The sequence below is a fragment of the Suricata suricatta genome, chromosome 2, assembly GCF_006229205.1.
Source record: "Suricata suricatta isolate VVHF042 chromosome 2, meerkat_22Aug2017_6uvM2_HiC, whole genome shotgun sequence".
In the NCBI taxonomy this organism is placed as follows: Eukaryota; Metazoa; Chordata; class Mammalia; order Carnivora; family Herpestidae; genus Suricata; species Suricata suricatta.
Window position 1 is genome coordinate 14,351,449 of NC_043701.1, and position 15,869 is coordinate 14,367,317.

The 15,869-nt window shown below is 38.4% G+C and overlaps 1 protein-coding gene across 1 annotated transcript in view; it reads right to left on the reverse strand.

Annotated features, from left to right (window-relative positions):
- Positions 1-15,869, reverse strand: part of UBN2 (ubinuclein 2) — a 74,297-nt gene that overhangs the window by 54,268 nt on the left and 4,160 nt on the right. Inside the window, exon 2 of the mRNA XM_029917915.1 lies at positions 13,863-13,955. Coding sequence (XP_029773775.1) covers positions 13,863-13,955 — 93 coding nt within the window. The remainder of the gene's footprint in view (positions 1-13,862; positions 13,956-15,869) is intronic.

The following is a 15,869-nucleotide window of genomic DNA, read 5'->3' on the forward strand; positions in this document are numbered from 1 at the left end:
ATAATTGCAGAACAATCTTTTCCAAGAAATACTATTTGGCAACATTAAATATATAGATACACACATAACATATATATAAATACATACACACATACACAGAGCATGTGTGCACTTATATGCAACACACATAATAAATTGTTCTTATTTTTTTCCATTTGCCAGGTCTGCAAACTGGAACCCTTACAACTAGTTTATAGAACTAGATTTAGAATCAGAAGTCAAAAAAAAAAAAAAAGGAAAAAGAAAAAACACCAGAAGTCAGGGAGATATGGTGAGAAAAAGTCACACGCAAGTATGAGAGACTGTTTCACCCAAAAACCAAAGAGAGCTCTAAAAAAAAATATAAAAACTCAGAGATACATGAACACTAACATAAAAATATATTAGTATATAAAAACAAATGAAGAATACTAACCTTGTTACATATTAAATATATTTAAAGTTATGGGAGTTAACAACGTAATAAAGGTCATATATGATAAACCCACAGCTAACATCATACTCAATGGGGAAATATGGAGAGCTTTTCCCCTAAAGTCAGGAATAAGACAAGAAAGTCCACTCTCACCCCTGTTATTCAACATAGTACTGGAAGTCCTAGCCACAGCAATCAGACAAGAAAAAGGAATAAAAGGCATCCAAATTGGTAAGGAAGAAGTAAAACTTTCACTATCTGCAGATGGCATGATACCAAATATAGAAAACCCTAAAGACTCCACCAAAAAACTACTAGAACTGATAAACGAATTCAGTAAGGTCTCAGGATATGAAATCAATTTATAGAAATCCATTATATTTCTATACACCAATAATGAAGCAGCATGAAGAGAAATTAAGAAAACAATCTCATTTACAATTGCATCAAAAATAATGAAATCCCGAAGAATAAACTACCTAAAGTAGTGAAAGCCCTGTCCTCCGGAAACTATAAAACACTGATGAAAGAAACCGAAGACGACACAAATGGAAAGATACGTCATGCTCACGGACTGGAAGAACAAATGTTGTTAAAACGTCCATACCACCGAAAGCAATCTGCAGATTTAATACAATCCCTATCGAAATACCAAAAGCATGTTTCACAGAACTAGAGCAAACCCTAAAATTTGTATGGAACCATAAAAGACTCCAAAAGGGTGGAACAATCTTGAAAAAGAACAAAGCTGGAGGCATCACAGTCCTAGATTTCAAGGTATACTACAAAGCTGTACTGATCACAACAGTTTGGTACTAGCACAAAAACAGACATACAGATCAATGGAACAGGATTGAAAGCCCTGGAAAAAACCCACAATTATATGACCAATAATCTTCAACAAAGGAGGCAAGAATATGCAATGGAAAAAAATATCCTCAACAAACGGTACTGGGAAAACCGGACAGCAATATGCAAAAGAAAAAACCAGATGACCTTATTTAAAAAATTTTTTTCTTTTTACATTTATTTATTATTGAGAGAGAGAGACAAAGCGTGAACACAGCAGGGACAGAGAGGAGATACAGAGTCCAAAGCAAGCTCCAGGCTCTGAGCGCGCTGTCAGCAGGGCTCGATCTCATGAACTGTGAGGTTGTGGCCTGAGCTGAAGTTGGTCGCTCAACTGACTGAGCCACCCGGGCACCTTCCTAAACCACTTTCTTACCTCATACACAAAAATAAACTCAAAATGGATTAAAGACCTAAATGTGAGACCTGAAACCTTAAAATCCTAGAAGAGAGCACAGGCAGTAGGTCTCTGAATTGGCCATGGCAGCATTTTTCTAGATCTGTCTCGTGAGGCAAGGGCAACAAAAGCAACAATAAACTATTGGGACTAAATCAAAATTAAAAGTTTCTGCACAGCCAAGGAAACAAGCAACAAAACAAAAACAACATACTGAATGGGAGAAGATACTTGCAAATACCTATCCAATAAGGGTTTAGTACCCAAAATGTATAAAGAACTTATACAAATCAACGTCAAAAATAAATAAGTAAACAAAAACAGTAACCCAATTAAAAAATAGGCAGATGATGCAGGGCTCAAATTCATGAGCCGTGAGATCATTACCTGACACAAAATCCACAGTCTATCAGATGCTTAACTGACTAACCACCCAGATCCCCTCAGAAAGAATTTAAATTTAAGTACGGAAAGTCCTGTCCTGACTAAACTTAAAACAAGATAATCTACTCAACAAATTAACTGAGTACCTACCAAGTGCCAGCCTCCATAGATTTTATAGACAGGAGAACAATTAAACAAATAATTACAGTAGTGACAAATAGAAAAGAAAATATAGGTGGTACAAGACTTTCCTAACAGAGGTCTTAATCAAAGTTTCTTTAGATATTTAGGCCCAGACAACATGAGTGGAAGCCGCCGAAAGGATTAGTTAGAACAGGGAAGCGACCAGACAGGATTAGTGCTGAACAAAATCACTCCTGTCCCGGTGGGGAATGAACAAAGATAGGGAGATGTGTTAGGAAGGGGAAAAAAATGCAGAGATTTGCAAGAAAGTTCTAAGTTACTGGGGACACAAAATATATATTTAAGCAGCCATCTTGATGATGACGCCGACGACGCTGAAGACAGCTACCACTCACTGAGTGCCAACTCTGCATTAGCGCCTGTTCTAAGCGTAACCATCTATTATTTCATATTTCACAAGTGGGAAAAGCTACAGCTTGGGAAGGGCAAATAACTTGTCTAAGATCACACAGAAAGTAACTGAACCAATCTTCAAACTCCTGATTATCTGACTCCAAAGTGCCAGAGTTCTAGAAGTTTTAGAATCTCTGGGGTCATTTTCCTACATGGAGACACCTTAAACCCAGTCCCAGAAACTGAAACCAGTGTCCTCACTGTCTGTCACCTCCAAATTAGCTTCTCCCACTTGACACTCCCATTTTATTCATTCTATTTTTCTGCCTTAAAGCTTCACCGTTAGCACAAATTTAAAAGACTGATGATACCAAATGTTAACAAGGACGTGGAGCTACTAAAACTCTCCTACATGGCTGATGCAAAATGAAGAGCCATTCTGAAAAATAGTTGATAGTTTCTTATAACGTTAAACGTACACTTCCCATGTGACCTAACAATCCCACTCTTATTATATACTCAAGAAAAATGGAAACATATGTTCACCCAAAGAGCTGCATGCTACTGTTCTGAACACCTTTATTCACAGCCGCCAAACACTATGGGTTACCATGCAGCAATACCAGAGAAAGAACCGCTGATAACATGCACCACATGGATGAATTTCAAAAGCATCACACTAAGTGAAAGGAGCCAGACACAAAAGACTGAGATTCCCATTTACATGAAACTCTAGAAACCACAAAATAAAAACAAATAAAAAACCTATACTGACACAAAGTAGGTCTGAGAATGCCAGGGCCTAGGACTGAAGGGAGAGGATACTTGTAGAGCGGCTAAGAGGTAACCTCCTGGGTTCTGGGGAGATGAAACTGTTCTACGTCAGGATCACGGTAGTGGTTACACGACTGCGTGTTTGTGAAAACCACCAAATTGCACAATTTAAATGAAGGAATTATCTGTCCTTATCTTTCAGAAGTGATTTTTAGAACCCTTCATTATTATTTCTCCTTCAGTTCTCTCCCCACAAACCTTCGTTCACATGATTTTTCACATCCACAACTTCCTTTCTATTCCATCTGCCATTGCTATAAGTCAGCCACTATTTTTCACTTAAATGTAGTGAATGCCTTAATTAGCCTCTCTTCCCTCATTTATCCTAAATTATCCTGCATAATATCATCCAATTAATATTTCTAAAATACCATTTCATATCATTCCTCTGCTCAAAATGCTTCAGAATCATCCTATTATAAAATAAATCCAAAACCCTTAATAAGGCATTAAATGCATTTAAACTATCTTTCCAACTTTTTCTTAAAACTTTCCAACTTAAACACTTTGATTTATTCAATCGATCTATCCATTCTCCTCATAAACACACTGAAGCTTATTTCTTCTGCTTTCCCCTTATTGGGAATAACCTCTTACTCTTCTCTGAATCTCCCCACCCTTCCCCACTAATCAGTCTTAAACCTCTCCTCCTTAATGCTTTCTACTTAAAATCAAAATGATCTTTTTCTACTCTCCTAATATTTTTTTATCTAGGCACAGCTAGCTGCCTGTAAGATTTACATAGGGAAAACTAAAACAACAAATGGGTTCTGTTGGAACAGGCACAATCACACATAACTTCTGCAAAACTAGAGAGATTTAGGAGCATTTTACTCTAACCAAGCTGATCAGTAGTTACCACAGGAAGGTATGACTGTTATAACTTGTACAACGGATATATAAGTATAAGGTCTTCACCAAGCATCCCATCAACAGCATCATAAGAATAATAAAGGTATAAATTACATATACTAAGACATCCATTCAATGTTAATGGCCATTTAAAAATTTTTTTAATGTTTATTTATTTTTGAGACAGAAAGAATATGAGCCGGGGGGTGGGGGGTGGGGCGGATAGAGTAAGAGGGAGACACAGAATCTGAAGACAGGCTCCAGGTTCTGAGCTGTCAGCACAGAGCCCGATGTGGGGCTCAAACCCACAAACCATAAGATAGTGACCTGAGCCGAAGTTGGACACTTAACTGACTGAGCCACGCAGGCATCCCACTAACAGCCATTTTAAAACCCCATGGTAGAGAAATATTTAATAGTATAGAAGGCAACAAAAGCAGTTTACCAAATGCTATGGATAGTTCAGGCTACTTACAGAAAAGATAATATTCACTAAGCATTTGAAAGTGTTCAGCCTAAACTGGTAATTGTGAAGATGACATTAAAATAACAAGATCTTGCTTTTTTTTTCTTAAACAAGATCTTTTTAAATTCTCAAACAGTAGGATCTCATTTATGAAAAACACAACACAGCAATATATGTCTATAGGAAAAAGCTCAAAGAGTTTTTTAATCATAATAAGCATATAACCATGGGGAGGGTATAATTGGAGGCAGTGGTGAAAGAAGATTTTGATTTAATATGTATTATTTGAATTTTTCCCCTTTGGTAGGAACTAGAAAACCTGCTGGATGAATTCTTGAAGAGCTGTTACAGTGTCAAAGTGTTACACTTTGAATTTGTTTTTAATAACAGGAATGTATTCATGTGCTTCTTAGATGATTAAAAATAATTTTCTTAAGTGCAACAGAGTACCTTTCTAAGCATACAAGCATTTTTAAAAGCCTTGAAAGAGCTACACATTCAACTATTAACAGTGGTTACACTTGGCTGTGGGATTATAGATGATTAGGTGATTTTTACATTCTTCCCTTTATTTGTATTTCTGTATTCTTTTACAGTGAACAAAATCTTTAAAATATGTAAATGCTTACATAAATACATCTCTAGGACAAGAAATTCAAACAGTGAGTATATCTGGGGAGGGAACCTGTTAGCTGGGAGTCAGGAGTAGGAGGGAGATGTACTTTACATCATATTCCCTTTGTATCTTTTGAGTTTTTGTCAAGTAATGTACTACCTATTCAAAAATTTTCTTTTCTTCATCTGGCCCACCAAATGTTCAGTACCATTTGGGTTTTCACTCCTCATATGGTTATGCTTCGTAGTCCCACTGCAGGGAGAGAGCTTGGGACAACCTGTATTCGACACCGTCATGCCCAAGTAGCTCTTTCTTAAATCCCTCCCCGACAACCAGGGTTTTTATAGTTTGTCCCTCACCTATCAGTGGTCTTCTGCCAAAGCATTTATTGTCAGGCACATCCCAGCTCCTTCCTTCATCACAGAGGCACCTGAGTACAGTGTTCTGGCCTCAATTTCCTTTTCCTCGTTTCCCAGTCGTCCTGGAAACACCTGTCCCTTGGCTTGCCCTCTGCCTCCCCTCTTTTCTCTTCTCCACCTCTAGTTCTCTGACTCCCCAGTTATGCAAATGGTATAAACTGGAACCAAAGACTGTACAGCTGCCACAAAGACAATTCACAAATACTAAAATTTTACCTAGAGGAAATCAAGATAGATTGGCAAAGGATTATAGTACAGTCTCTTCCTGACTAGGCCTGTTTTGAACTGGTCTCTTTCCCAGCAGCCTTAGCAAGGATCCTCCCTGCAGCAGAATCAAAGTCTTGTTTGATAAGCCCTCTGTACCTTTGCAATTGTTAACAATAAATGCATCTTCTAAAAATACAAAACTTAATTTCCAAATTAAAAAACTAATGTTGAGTTTTGCTACATCTAAAATGAAGAACCCCCTTTAAATCTATCCCCTTAGGGCACTAGTTTACTATGACTCAGAAGAAAATGACTTACTGAATCATTAGTACCTGTTTAACCTGATAATCAGTATTTCAAGCCAGTGCTGTCTGACTACACTATAACACTAAGGTGGAAAACAAACAAACAAAATGTTCTTAGTATAGGACCCCACCCCCCACCCCCGTCACCTCCCCACCAATTAACTCCAGGTAATAAGAAACCTAATTATTAACTAATTCATTGATCACCTACAGAAGACAGAGAAAGCATGACAGTGAATGCTATAAAAAGTCTTTTTTTAAATGTTTATTTATTTCTTTGAGAGATAAGGGGAGAAAGAAAACACACCACCAAGAGGGGCGTGGGGAGAAGAGAGAGAGAATCCCAAGCAGCCTCCGTACCGCCAGCACAGACCCTGATGTGGGACTCGAACTTGCAAATTATGAAATCATGGCCTGAGCTGAAATCAAGAGCCAGACACAACCAAGTGAGCCATCCAGGCGCAGTCTCCTGGTCACCAAGCTTCCCTATTTGTCCCAGCCTGGTCACAACCTGATCCTTCTCCACTCCTGTTGATTTCCTTAACCCATCAATAGAAAAGAGTAGAATTTAAGTCAGTGGAAATACAGCCAAGAGCAGACTTAACAGCACAGATTAATAATATACACAGATTTCTTGGGTCAGCACTTAGCATATAGGGCCTTCCTTCCAAATACCCTAAAACTGCTCATCCTCAATTGTTTGAGGAAGTTAAAAGAGAATTTGTTTAGCTCAAAGAGGTCAAGGAATTGAAAAGGCATGTCATGGCAAGTTTTTACAACTGGTAACTGCAATAAAGAAAACTATTATTTAAGAATTCTTCCTTGTCCTGTATTGAAGAATCCCCCAACCTCATGCCTGGTGGCTCAGTTGGTTGAGCATCCAACTTTGGCTCAGGTCATGGCCTCACAGTTCATGGATTCGTGCCCAGCATTGGGTTCTGTCCTGACAGCTCAGAGCCTGGAGCCTGTTTCAGATCCTGTGTCTCCATCCCTCTCTGCCCCTCCCCTGCTCATGCTCGCTCGCTTTCGCTCTCTCCCCCTCCCTCCCTCCCTCTCTCAAAAGTAAATAAACACTAAAAACAAAAAAAAGAATCCCCCAACCTCACTTTGTTTAGTACCATACTATAGTTGGTCCACAGAACCTAAATATCTTGGTACTTGTACCTCACAAGTATAATTTATGTTGTGGTAGTATGAACAGATTTATCCTAACCACTTTATCTAAAACCCTACCATGGTGCTCTTCAGGGACCAGGCCTAATAGAACACCAAAACAGAGGAAAAACAGCCAAGGGAGTTCCAAAGGATGCTGTAACCCCTCAAGTGTGGATGATCATCAAATAATATAAGTAAATGATAAGATTCTTAAACCTCCCAGAAAGAGTGCATAAATGTTTTCTAACATCCACTTGTATTCGTCTCATATTTGAGGACACTTTTTAAGTAATTCATAATTATTTTAAGCATAAAAGTATATTTGCTTTTCATTGAATTGAGTAGTATTTACTGGGAAGAAGTCACTCATGGGAAATTATATAGTTAATTCCAAATACTGCTATTCTCTTACTGCAGCATTAATACAATAACCAAATTATGGAAGTAACCCAAGTGTCCACTGATACATGAATGGATAAAGAAGATATGGGATATATATACAATGGAATATTACTCAGCCATAAAAAATTAAATCTTGCCAGCTGGGACAACATGGATGGAACTAGAGAGTGTAATGCTAAGGGAAATAAGACAGACATGATTTCACTCAGATGTGGAATTTAAGAAACAAAACAAATAAACAAAGGAAAAAAAGAAGCAAATCCACAAACAAGATTCTTAACAATAGAGAACAAACAGATGGTTACCAAAGCGGAGAGAGGCAGAAGGATGTGTGAAATAGATGAAGGGGATCAAGAGAACACTTATCATAGGGCACCGGTGACACAGTCATCTGAGTGTCTGACTCTCGATTTCGGTTCAGGTCATGATCCCAGGGTCATGGGATCAAGCCCAGCATTGGGCTCTGCGCACAGACTGCATGTGGAACCTGCTTGGGATTCAGAGGGAGCTCTCTGCCCCTCCCTACTCATGCTTTCTCTCAAAATAAATAAACTTAAAAAAAAATAAATAAAACAGTACACTTATCATGATGAGCACTGAGTAATACATAGAAGTGTTGAATCACTATATTGTATACCTAAAATATAATACTGTAAGTTAACTGTACTGGAATTAAAATAATATTTAGGAAAAAAAGATGTTGCCATTCTTTAAAACATACCAGGACAAAATCAATTTTAAAAGCTGTATCAAAAAAATCAATACTTTTTTTAAAAATATACTTTTTTATTAAAAACAGTTTTAATTCCATTTGATCAACTGATTTTCTTTTTCTTTTTCTTGGCAATGAAATTTTATTTTATTTTTTTTTACTTTATAAAGTTTCATATTTTTTTACCATATGCAATTATTTTCCATCATTTACACAAATGATTTTATTTTTCAACTGCTTTATTTATAAGACTGCTAAGAATTCTTTCATACCATCAAATCTACCTTTGTCCTCCCTTCAAAAATAAATATGAAGCTACCAAGGCTCTGAGAGTCCAAAATCACATAGAGTTAAGTATCAAATGTGGTATTCAAAATCTATATGGTAAAGTGAGTGAATTTTAAAGTCATAATGTAATTTCAGAAATGCTAATAAATGGCAGAATACATGTCTTCCTATTCAGAGAGTCGTTCAGATTCAAAGAGCTGAGCAGCTGAGCCCCTGCTAGGCAGCAGATATTATGCTAAGCACTTGCATGGAGATTATTGAATTTATATCGAATTCTAGGATACCATGATCTTTCAAGATGGCTAGGGTAACAGACTGAGAGAAACCACTAAGAGAAACCCTCCAACCACCACAGGTCACCCTATGCCCGAGAAGGCTACCGCGAACTGCAATCACTGGTCTAGGGTGTATACAGCCTCAGAAAAGCATAGCAATTTAGAAACCATCTAAAAGCGGAGTTGGAAATTCAGGATATTCAGGAAACTAAGACATTTAGCCTAAACATTTGGAGCTTTAAAACTGGGAATGAGGAAAGGAACACAAGCGTCTTTAAACTGTATCCTGCCTCGTTCCTAGAGTCTACCAAGTAGTACAAGTATCAAAAGTTGGACTTTGCTGTTTAATGAGATCTATGTGCAACACCCAATTTGGTATGCTCTAAGTAAAACTAAGGACTGAGCAGTTACATTGCTCTTTTCCCAAGAAAACATGTAGCAATTGATGCTAAACACTCACTGTTACATTACCTAAAAAGTAACAGGACACAGGCAATACAAACAGGACAGAACAGAGGGCAAAAACCATCTGATACAGGGTTCTGTGTTTACAATTTTATATGTCCCATGATTTCTATGACCGCTTTTCAACTACGAAAACTGTCTCCATCCTCTTCCCCCAGGCACCTGCCGAAAGACCAAGGACACACTGTGGGCTCCACAGTCCTCCCTCCTCCCCCAGGCAGCAGGCAGTCAGCTCCACACAGCTCCTGTCCAGCACAAGCAACAGCAACACATACTCCAGACCACAGGGAGCCCATAAACTTGCCCCTCAGCCCTCCAACAAACCACTCAATTCGTCACTAACATTACTTAGAGACCACGCCACCACTCCAGACATCTTATTTTTCTAGTGTCATGGGAACCCCCAACAGAGAACCTTCTCAGTTCTCGGATACTTCCTGCAGATGCATTCTCCTCCACCATGGAAACAGCATGCCCTCCCACCTGTACCACCGACCACCCAGCTCACAGAAGACAAGGGGCAGATATGAAAGCTGACAGACTGAGAAATTAAATAAATTAGAAAAAAAGAAATAGTGAAGCAAGTATACCAAAGTCTCCAAATAGGGCTTGAGAGCTGGCTATGCCCCACAGATGTATTGTTCTGTCTAGTAGGGGTTTTTATTAGAAGCCAATATTTGAAAGAAATATTAGAGGAAAATCCAGACTTCATCCTTCTTTTGAGAAATGCAGAGACCTGACAATCCTAAGTCCAAGTCTCTGCAAAATAAGAAGGGCCAGAGCTGATAGAAGCTGTCCCCTATTTCAGACAAACCTCCACCTTTACTGTGCACCTGGCCTGCCTCGCTGGTGGATCAGTGAGCAGCTGAATTTGCTAAAGACACTAAAGGAACTATTGGACAGTAAACTATAAGCAATTAAGATCTTCAGTGATTGTTTAACAGTGATCTTTTCTAAAAAAAAAAAAAAAAAAAAAAAAAAAGAGTGATCTTTTCTGAGAGCCTAGGACTACTAAGAATCTCCTCCCAGGTCACTTGGGCTCAATGATTTTCCTAAAGGGTTCCAAATACTTTGTTGCGGTCTTTAAGACCATAATAATTAACCATCTATAAATGGTGACTAAAGGAGCAAAGAGAAAGGCCATGTGGAAGAGAATGCCTGAACTAACTAAAAGGTCAAAATCAGTGGAGTGGTCAAATAATAGAGGGTAAAAATCCCATACATGTTTATGTTAATAAGAATCTATTCCCTGTACAATAAGACAGAGCAGTTCTCCACAAGTGTGACACATTTAAACAGTGTTTCCTATTTAGATAGCACTGGAAATATTTCCAACATTAAAAAAATCTATTTTCTCATCTGACGTTGACAAAACCCTGTGCTATAAATATAAAGTTGGCTAGGCAGATCTTGTTTTCCCCTAACAGATACCAAAGCATAAAAAGCCACAAGCCTTCACTAAGGTCATCTAGTTAATATGGCCAAGACAGAATCAGAATCCAGCATGCTAACTCACAAGCCTGTGCTCCTTCCGCTACAATACACTGTGCTGTTGCCTCTTATCCACTCGATATCCTATGAGGGCAGAAAAGTTATTCCAGGGATTACAGAGAAATGCAGTTTGACAGGGGACCGGGAGAATTCACTCAGTGACTCTGCACCAAGGTCTCCAAAATTCCTTCCAGTTTCAAGAAGAGAACTGGCCCTTCTACTCTCAGATTTCCAGAGTCATTCAATTCCACAGGCACCAACTGGTGCTCAATTTAGGTGTCTGTGTCTTGTCTTCCCAATCATTCCAAAGTTTCTCCAGAAGTAAGCAACTATCATGCACCTCTGTCTGTTCAATGTAAATCCTCAAATACTTTATTATTTATACACAAAATTTAACAAAAAAGTTCATTTCTCGTTCCAAAAAACAGAGCTAGAAGCAACCTTAAGTGATTTTCTTTTTTCTTTTTTTATTTTTTTAAATGTTTTATTTATTTCTGATACAGAGAGAGACAGAGCATGAGAGGAGGAGGGGCAGAGAGAGAAGGAGACACAGAACCGGAAGCAGGCTCCAGGCTCTGAGCTAGCTGTCAGCACAGAGCCTGACGTGGGGCTCGAACTCACGAATGTGAGATCTGACCTGAGCCGAAGTCGGAGGCTTAATTGACTGAGCCACCCAGGAGCCCCAAGTGATTTTCAGAAATAATGACAAAGACACCTAAATTATCCGAAACAAACAAAAGAAGGTAGCTAGACTGATGTTTTATAAACCTCCAAATTAAGTCCTCATTTTGTCACCAAAAAAATTCTTTGTAAGGAAATTTTTTAAAAAAGGAAATTTAACCTTAGTGGGTTAACATTTTGCAATATTTTACATATACTATTTAAGTTCTTTTACTTGAAATATATACATATAACATATGCATAAATACAACTATACATACAGACATCTGAATTTGCTACTCCTGAACACCAAAAAAATCCTGTTTGTTTTTTAATTATTTTTTAATGTTTATGTTTTATTTTTCAGAGAGAAAGTGCATGAGCAGGGCTGGGGCAGAAAGAAAGGGAGACATGGTATTCAAAGCAGGCTGCAGGCTCTGAGCTGTCAGTACAGAGCCTGACGCAGGGCTCAAACTCAGAGCTGTGAGATCATGAGCCAAAAGTTAGACACTTAACTGACTGAGCCACCCAGGAGCCCCAAATGTTTGCTGTTTAGAAGTGTTCTTTTGTGACAGCCCAGAGCCTGGAGGTGGATAAAGTATCTTCTCCCATCACTTTTAATCTGATGATTTTCTTAATTATAAGGGTCCAAATAAAAGAACCCAGGTGGTCAGTCAGTTGAGTTTCTGACTCTTGACTTTGGTTCAGGTCATGATCCCAGGATGTGGGATCAAGTCCAGCATGGAGCCTGCTTAGGATTCTCTCTGTCTCTCTCTGTCTCTGTCTGTCTGTCTGTCTGTCTGTCTCTCTCTCTCTCTCTCTCTCTCTCTCTCTCAAAAACAAAACAAAACCAAAAAAAGCTGGAGGGGCACCTGGCTGGCTCAGTCGGTAGAGCATGTGACTCTTGATCTCAGGCTCATGAGTTCAAGTCCCACTCTGGGTGCAGAGATTACTTAAAAATAAAAATTAAGCCATAGTATGTCAGGATATATAATGAGAAAACTGTATTTTCATTAAAAACTACAGTGTAAGTACCAACTTTTGCTATTTTTTCATTCAAAACATCCACCAGTCCATCCCCAAATTACTATATAATTACAGAATATAAAGCGAGAAAGAGCTTTGAAAAATCTTCAAAAAAAAGCAAAGCGTGGCCCAAAAAGGTTAAATAACCTCACCAAAGAACAATTTTTAGGTGGCAGAGCATGGCCTACAACCCAACTCCATTCCAAAGTATTCTCATATATTCCCCTCACCTCAAACGGATTCTTCACTAGCACAAGGAGCCAATTAGTGTCAACCAAGATCCTGGCGGCACCTGGGTAACAAGAAGGCCAGGGCTGGTACCACCTGACCTCCTATCTCTGTGAGACAGTTTTCGGTGCTTGCAAGGTTGCCAGATGTGGTCTTGCTTTTCATGGGTTCTGCTTTAGCAAAGTGCCGTGAGGTAAAGCCATAGGGTAAACCTGGGGAGGGGAGAGGACTTTCCTACAGATCCAGTCACTAGAAAACTTGAGGAAAATGTTAAGTGGCTTCACAATTAGGTAACTAGAATTTATTTTTACATTAAAACAAATACCAATCTATTCACGGCGCAGAATATAAAATGTACATGAATGTATAAGGTGAACAAGAGACTTTCAAAGCAATTTCATGCTGCTTCTGATTGATTCTGAGCCCCGGGGCCTAGAAGCACACACATTCATTGAGCATGAAGACTTGAGAAGTAAGTACTACAGCAAGGGAGTTAAAGTGACCTTCTCAATGGCGGCGGAAAGGCAAAGGATCAGAGTTAGACAGACCTGGATATGCAGGTTAGCTTCTGCCCCGGTGTGATCTTGAGCTCAGAGCCTCATTTTCTTCATGTGTAAAAGGCACTCAGCATTACTTAGTATGCAGTTTTATTACATATGCTAAGCAAGGTGTCTGACCGCTACACAGAGTGCAATAAATGACAACTACTACCACAGCCATCACAAACCTATCAGAGTCTTTGTCAAACCACTTATGTGGATTCAATTCATAACAGCAAGATAAGGTTCGCAGTGGGTACCATGAGCTCTCCCAACCAGTCACAGAAGAAAAAAAGGCCAATGAGTAAAATGACCTAAGTGAAGAGTGTATTATACTCACATATTTCATTTCAAACTTCTTAGCCAACATTTCCACTTCTTGTCTCTCTTGCTGCTCATCATTAAATGGATCTTCTGTGTGAATGGGCTTCCTCTGATTCAAAGAAAATGGGAAAAGAAATAAAAGTATTAGTATTACTTCAACTAAAGTTGAATATATCCTTAAATTTAATAATTAGAGTCAAAAATTCCAAATATTAACAAATAAGCTAGAAGCATTACAAATAACTAGAAATAAATGTTCATCTGTAGCAACAAAACAAAACACATAATTTTAATGGATTCTTACACATGCTCAAGATTTTTGGAGGTGAAGAACTCAGCAATTCAACTTGTTTCTTCCTACAAAATGATCTATGGCCACCCTGTCCAAAATAAAAAGGCCAAATATCCCCCCAAAAAATTAGGTAGAAATGAAAATCCCACTTATAACTCTAGTTTGAGATCTTCCCAACAAAGATAACTGCTCTGGTGAGGAAAGGCTTCTCCAGGGATCACCCGGTTGTTCAGCAGCGCCGCCACTGATTCCCTGCAGCCGCTGCATGTAGCCTTCTGCGGAGGCCCGGCATCAACACCTCTATCTACATCACCTACTTTTGTTTGTTTAATTTTTCTAATGTTTATGCTGAGAGAGACAGAGTATAATCAGGGGGAGGGGCAGAGAGAGAGGGAGACACAGAATTCAAAAGCAGACTCCAGGCTCTGAGATGTGAGCATGAAGCCTGACGCGGGGCTCGAACCCACGAACCACAGGATCATGACCTGAGCTGAAGTCAGACACTCAACCAACTGAGCCACCCTGGCACCCCAACATCACGTACTTCTTATCAATGGATATTCATTCAAGGAATACACACTACTTTTAAACAAAGCTAAAAAAGTGAAGCAGCCGCAAGTAGATAACATTACCACAGCTTCCTTCTAGCAGGGGAGAATCAAAGTTTATTATAATTCATGGTTTTAAAAAACCACATAAACAGCTAGGATCTCACATTTACCATCCATTGACCAAAACAAACAAAAAGATAAATCACATCCTTTACTCAGGTTTACTAATTTAGCAGGCACATTTCACACACACACACAAACACACACACACACAGTTTTTCAGTACAAAAAAAGGGAAACAAGGAGCTGCAAATGAATCAAAATTCTACTTGTATCCAATTATGGACAACTGACTAGAAAGTTAATTTTTTTAAAAAGGAAGGCTAAATATTTTTACTGAGGTAGCATCTTCAAGAATTAAAAATAAAGTATATTACAACTGAAATACTGGATACAGATTCAGCTGAACCTGAAGAAAAAAATTCAGAAGGGACAAAGATTTGCACACTTTGGAACACAGATACTTCATCCTGGATATAAAGGCTAAGATATGATCAGTCTAAAAATATGACAGAAAAATGTGAACAGAGTTAATACAATTCAGCAGACCTAGGGCATAAGAATAAAGGGATGCTCTTAAAGCTTAAAGCAATCTTAGAATCAATTTTTTAAATTATCTATTGTAATAAGTGATATATTTACAGAATCCTTTATCCCAATAGGAGTTACCAGTGGAAAAAATACATAGGACCTGAAAGGAATAAATAAGCCAGCAGGAAGGGACTGATAATGAAATAAGAAATACTAAGCATGTCCAGGACATAGCCTCAACTTGAGCCTAAGCACAGAACGCAACCACCATGACTTGCCATTATGAACTGTTGCTTCATGTCACCGTGACGTCCAAATACTAGGTCTTACTGCTGGTCTGACCCATTTATAAGTGCAATATGAACATATGGACATATATTTTTAATAAGAATCACCTTATATGCCATTTCATAATATTTTGTGTAGACTTCATAGAGGCATCAAAAAAAAATCTCTTATTCTTGAAAGTCTATTAAAATAAATTTAAGAAAACTGACTCACTTTCCTTTGATAGTTAAGAACTAAACCTCTACCCACAATCAGGGCTCTAAGTAAGCTTTATGTTTTTCAGATGAAAAAAGATTTGAAA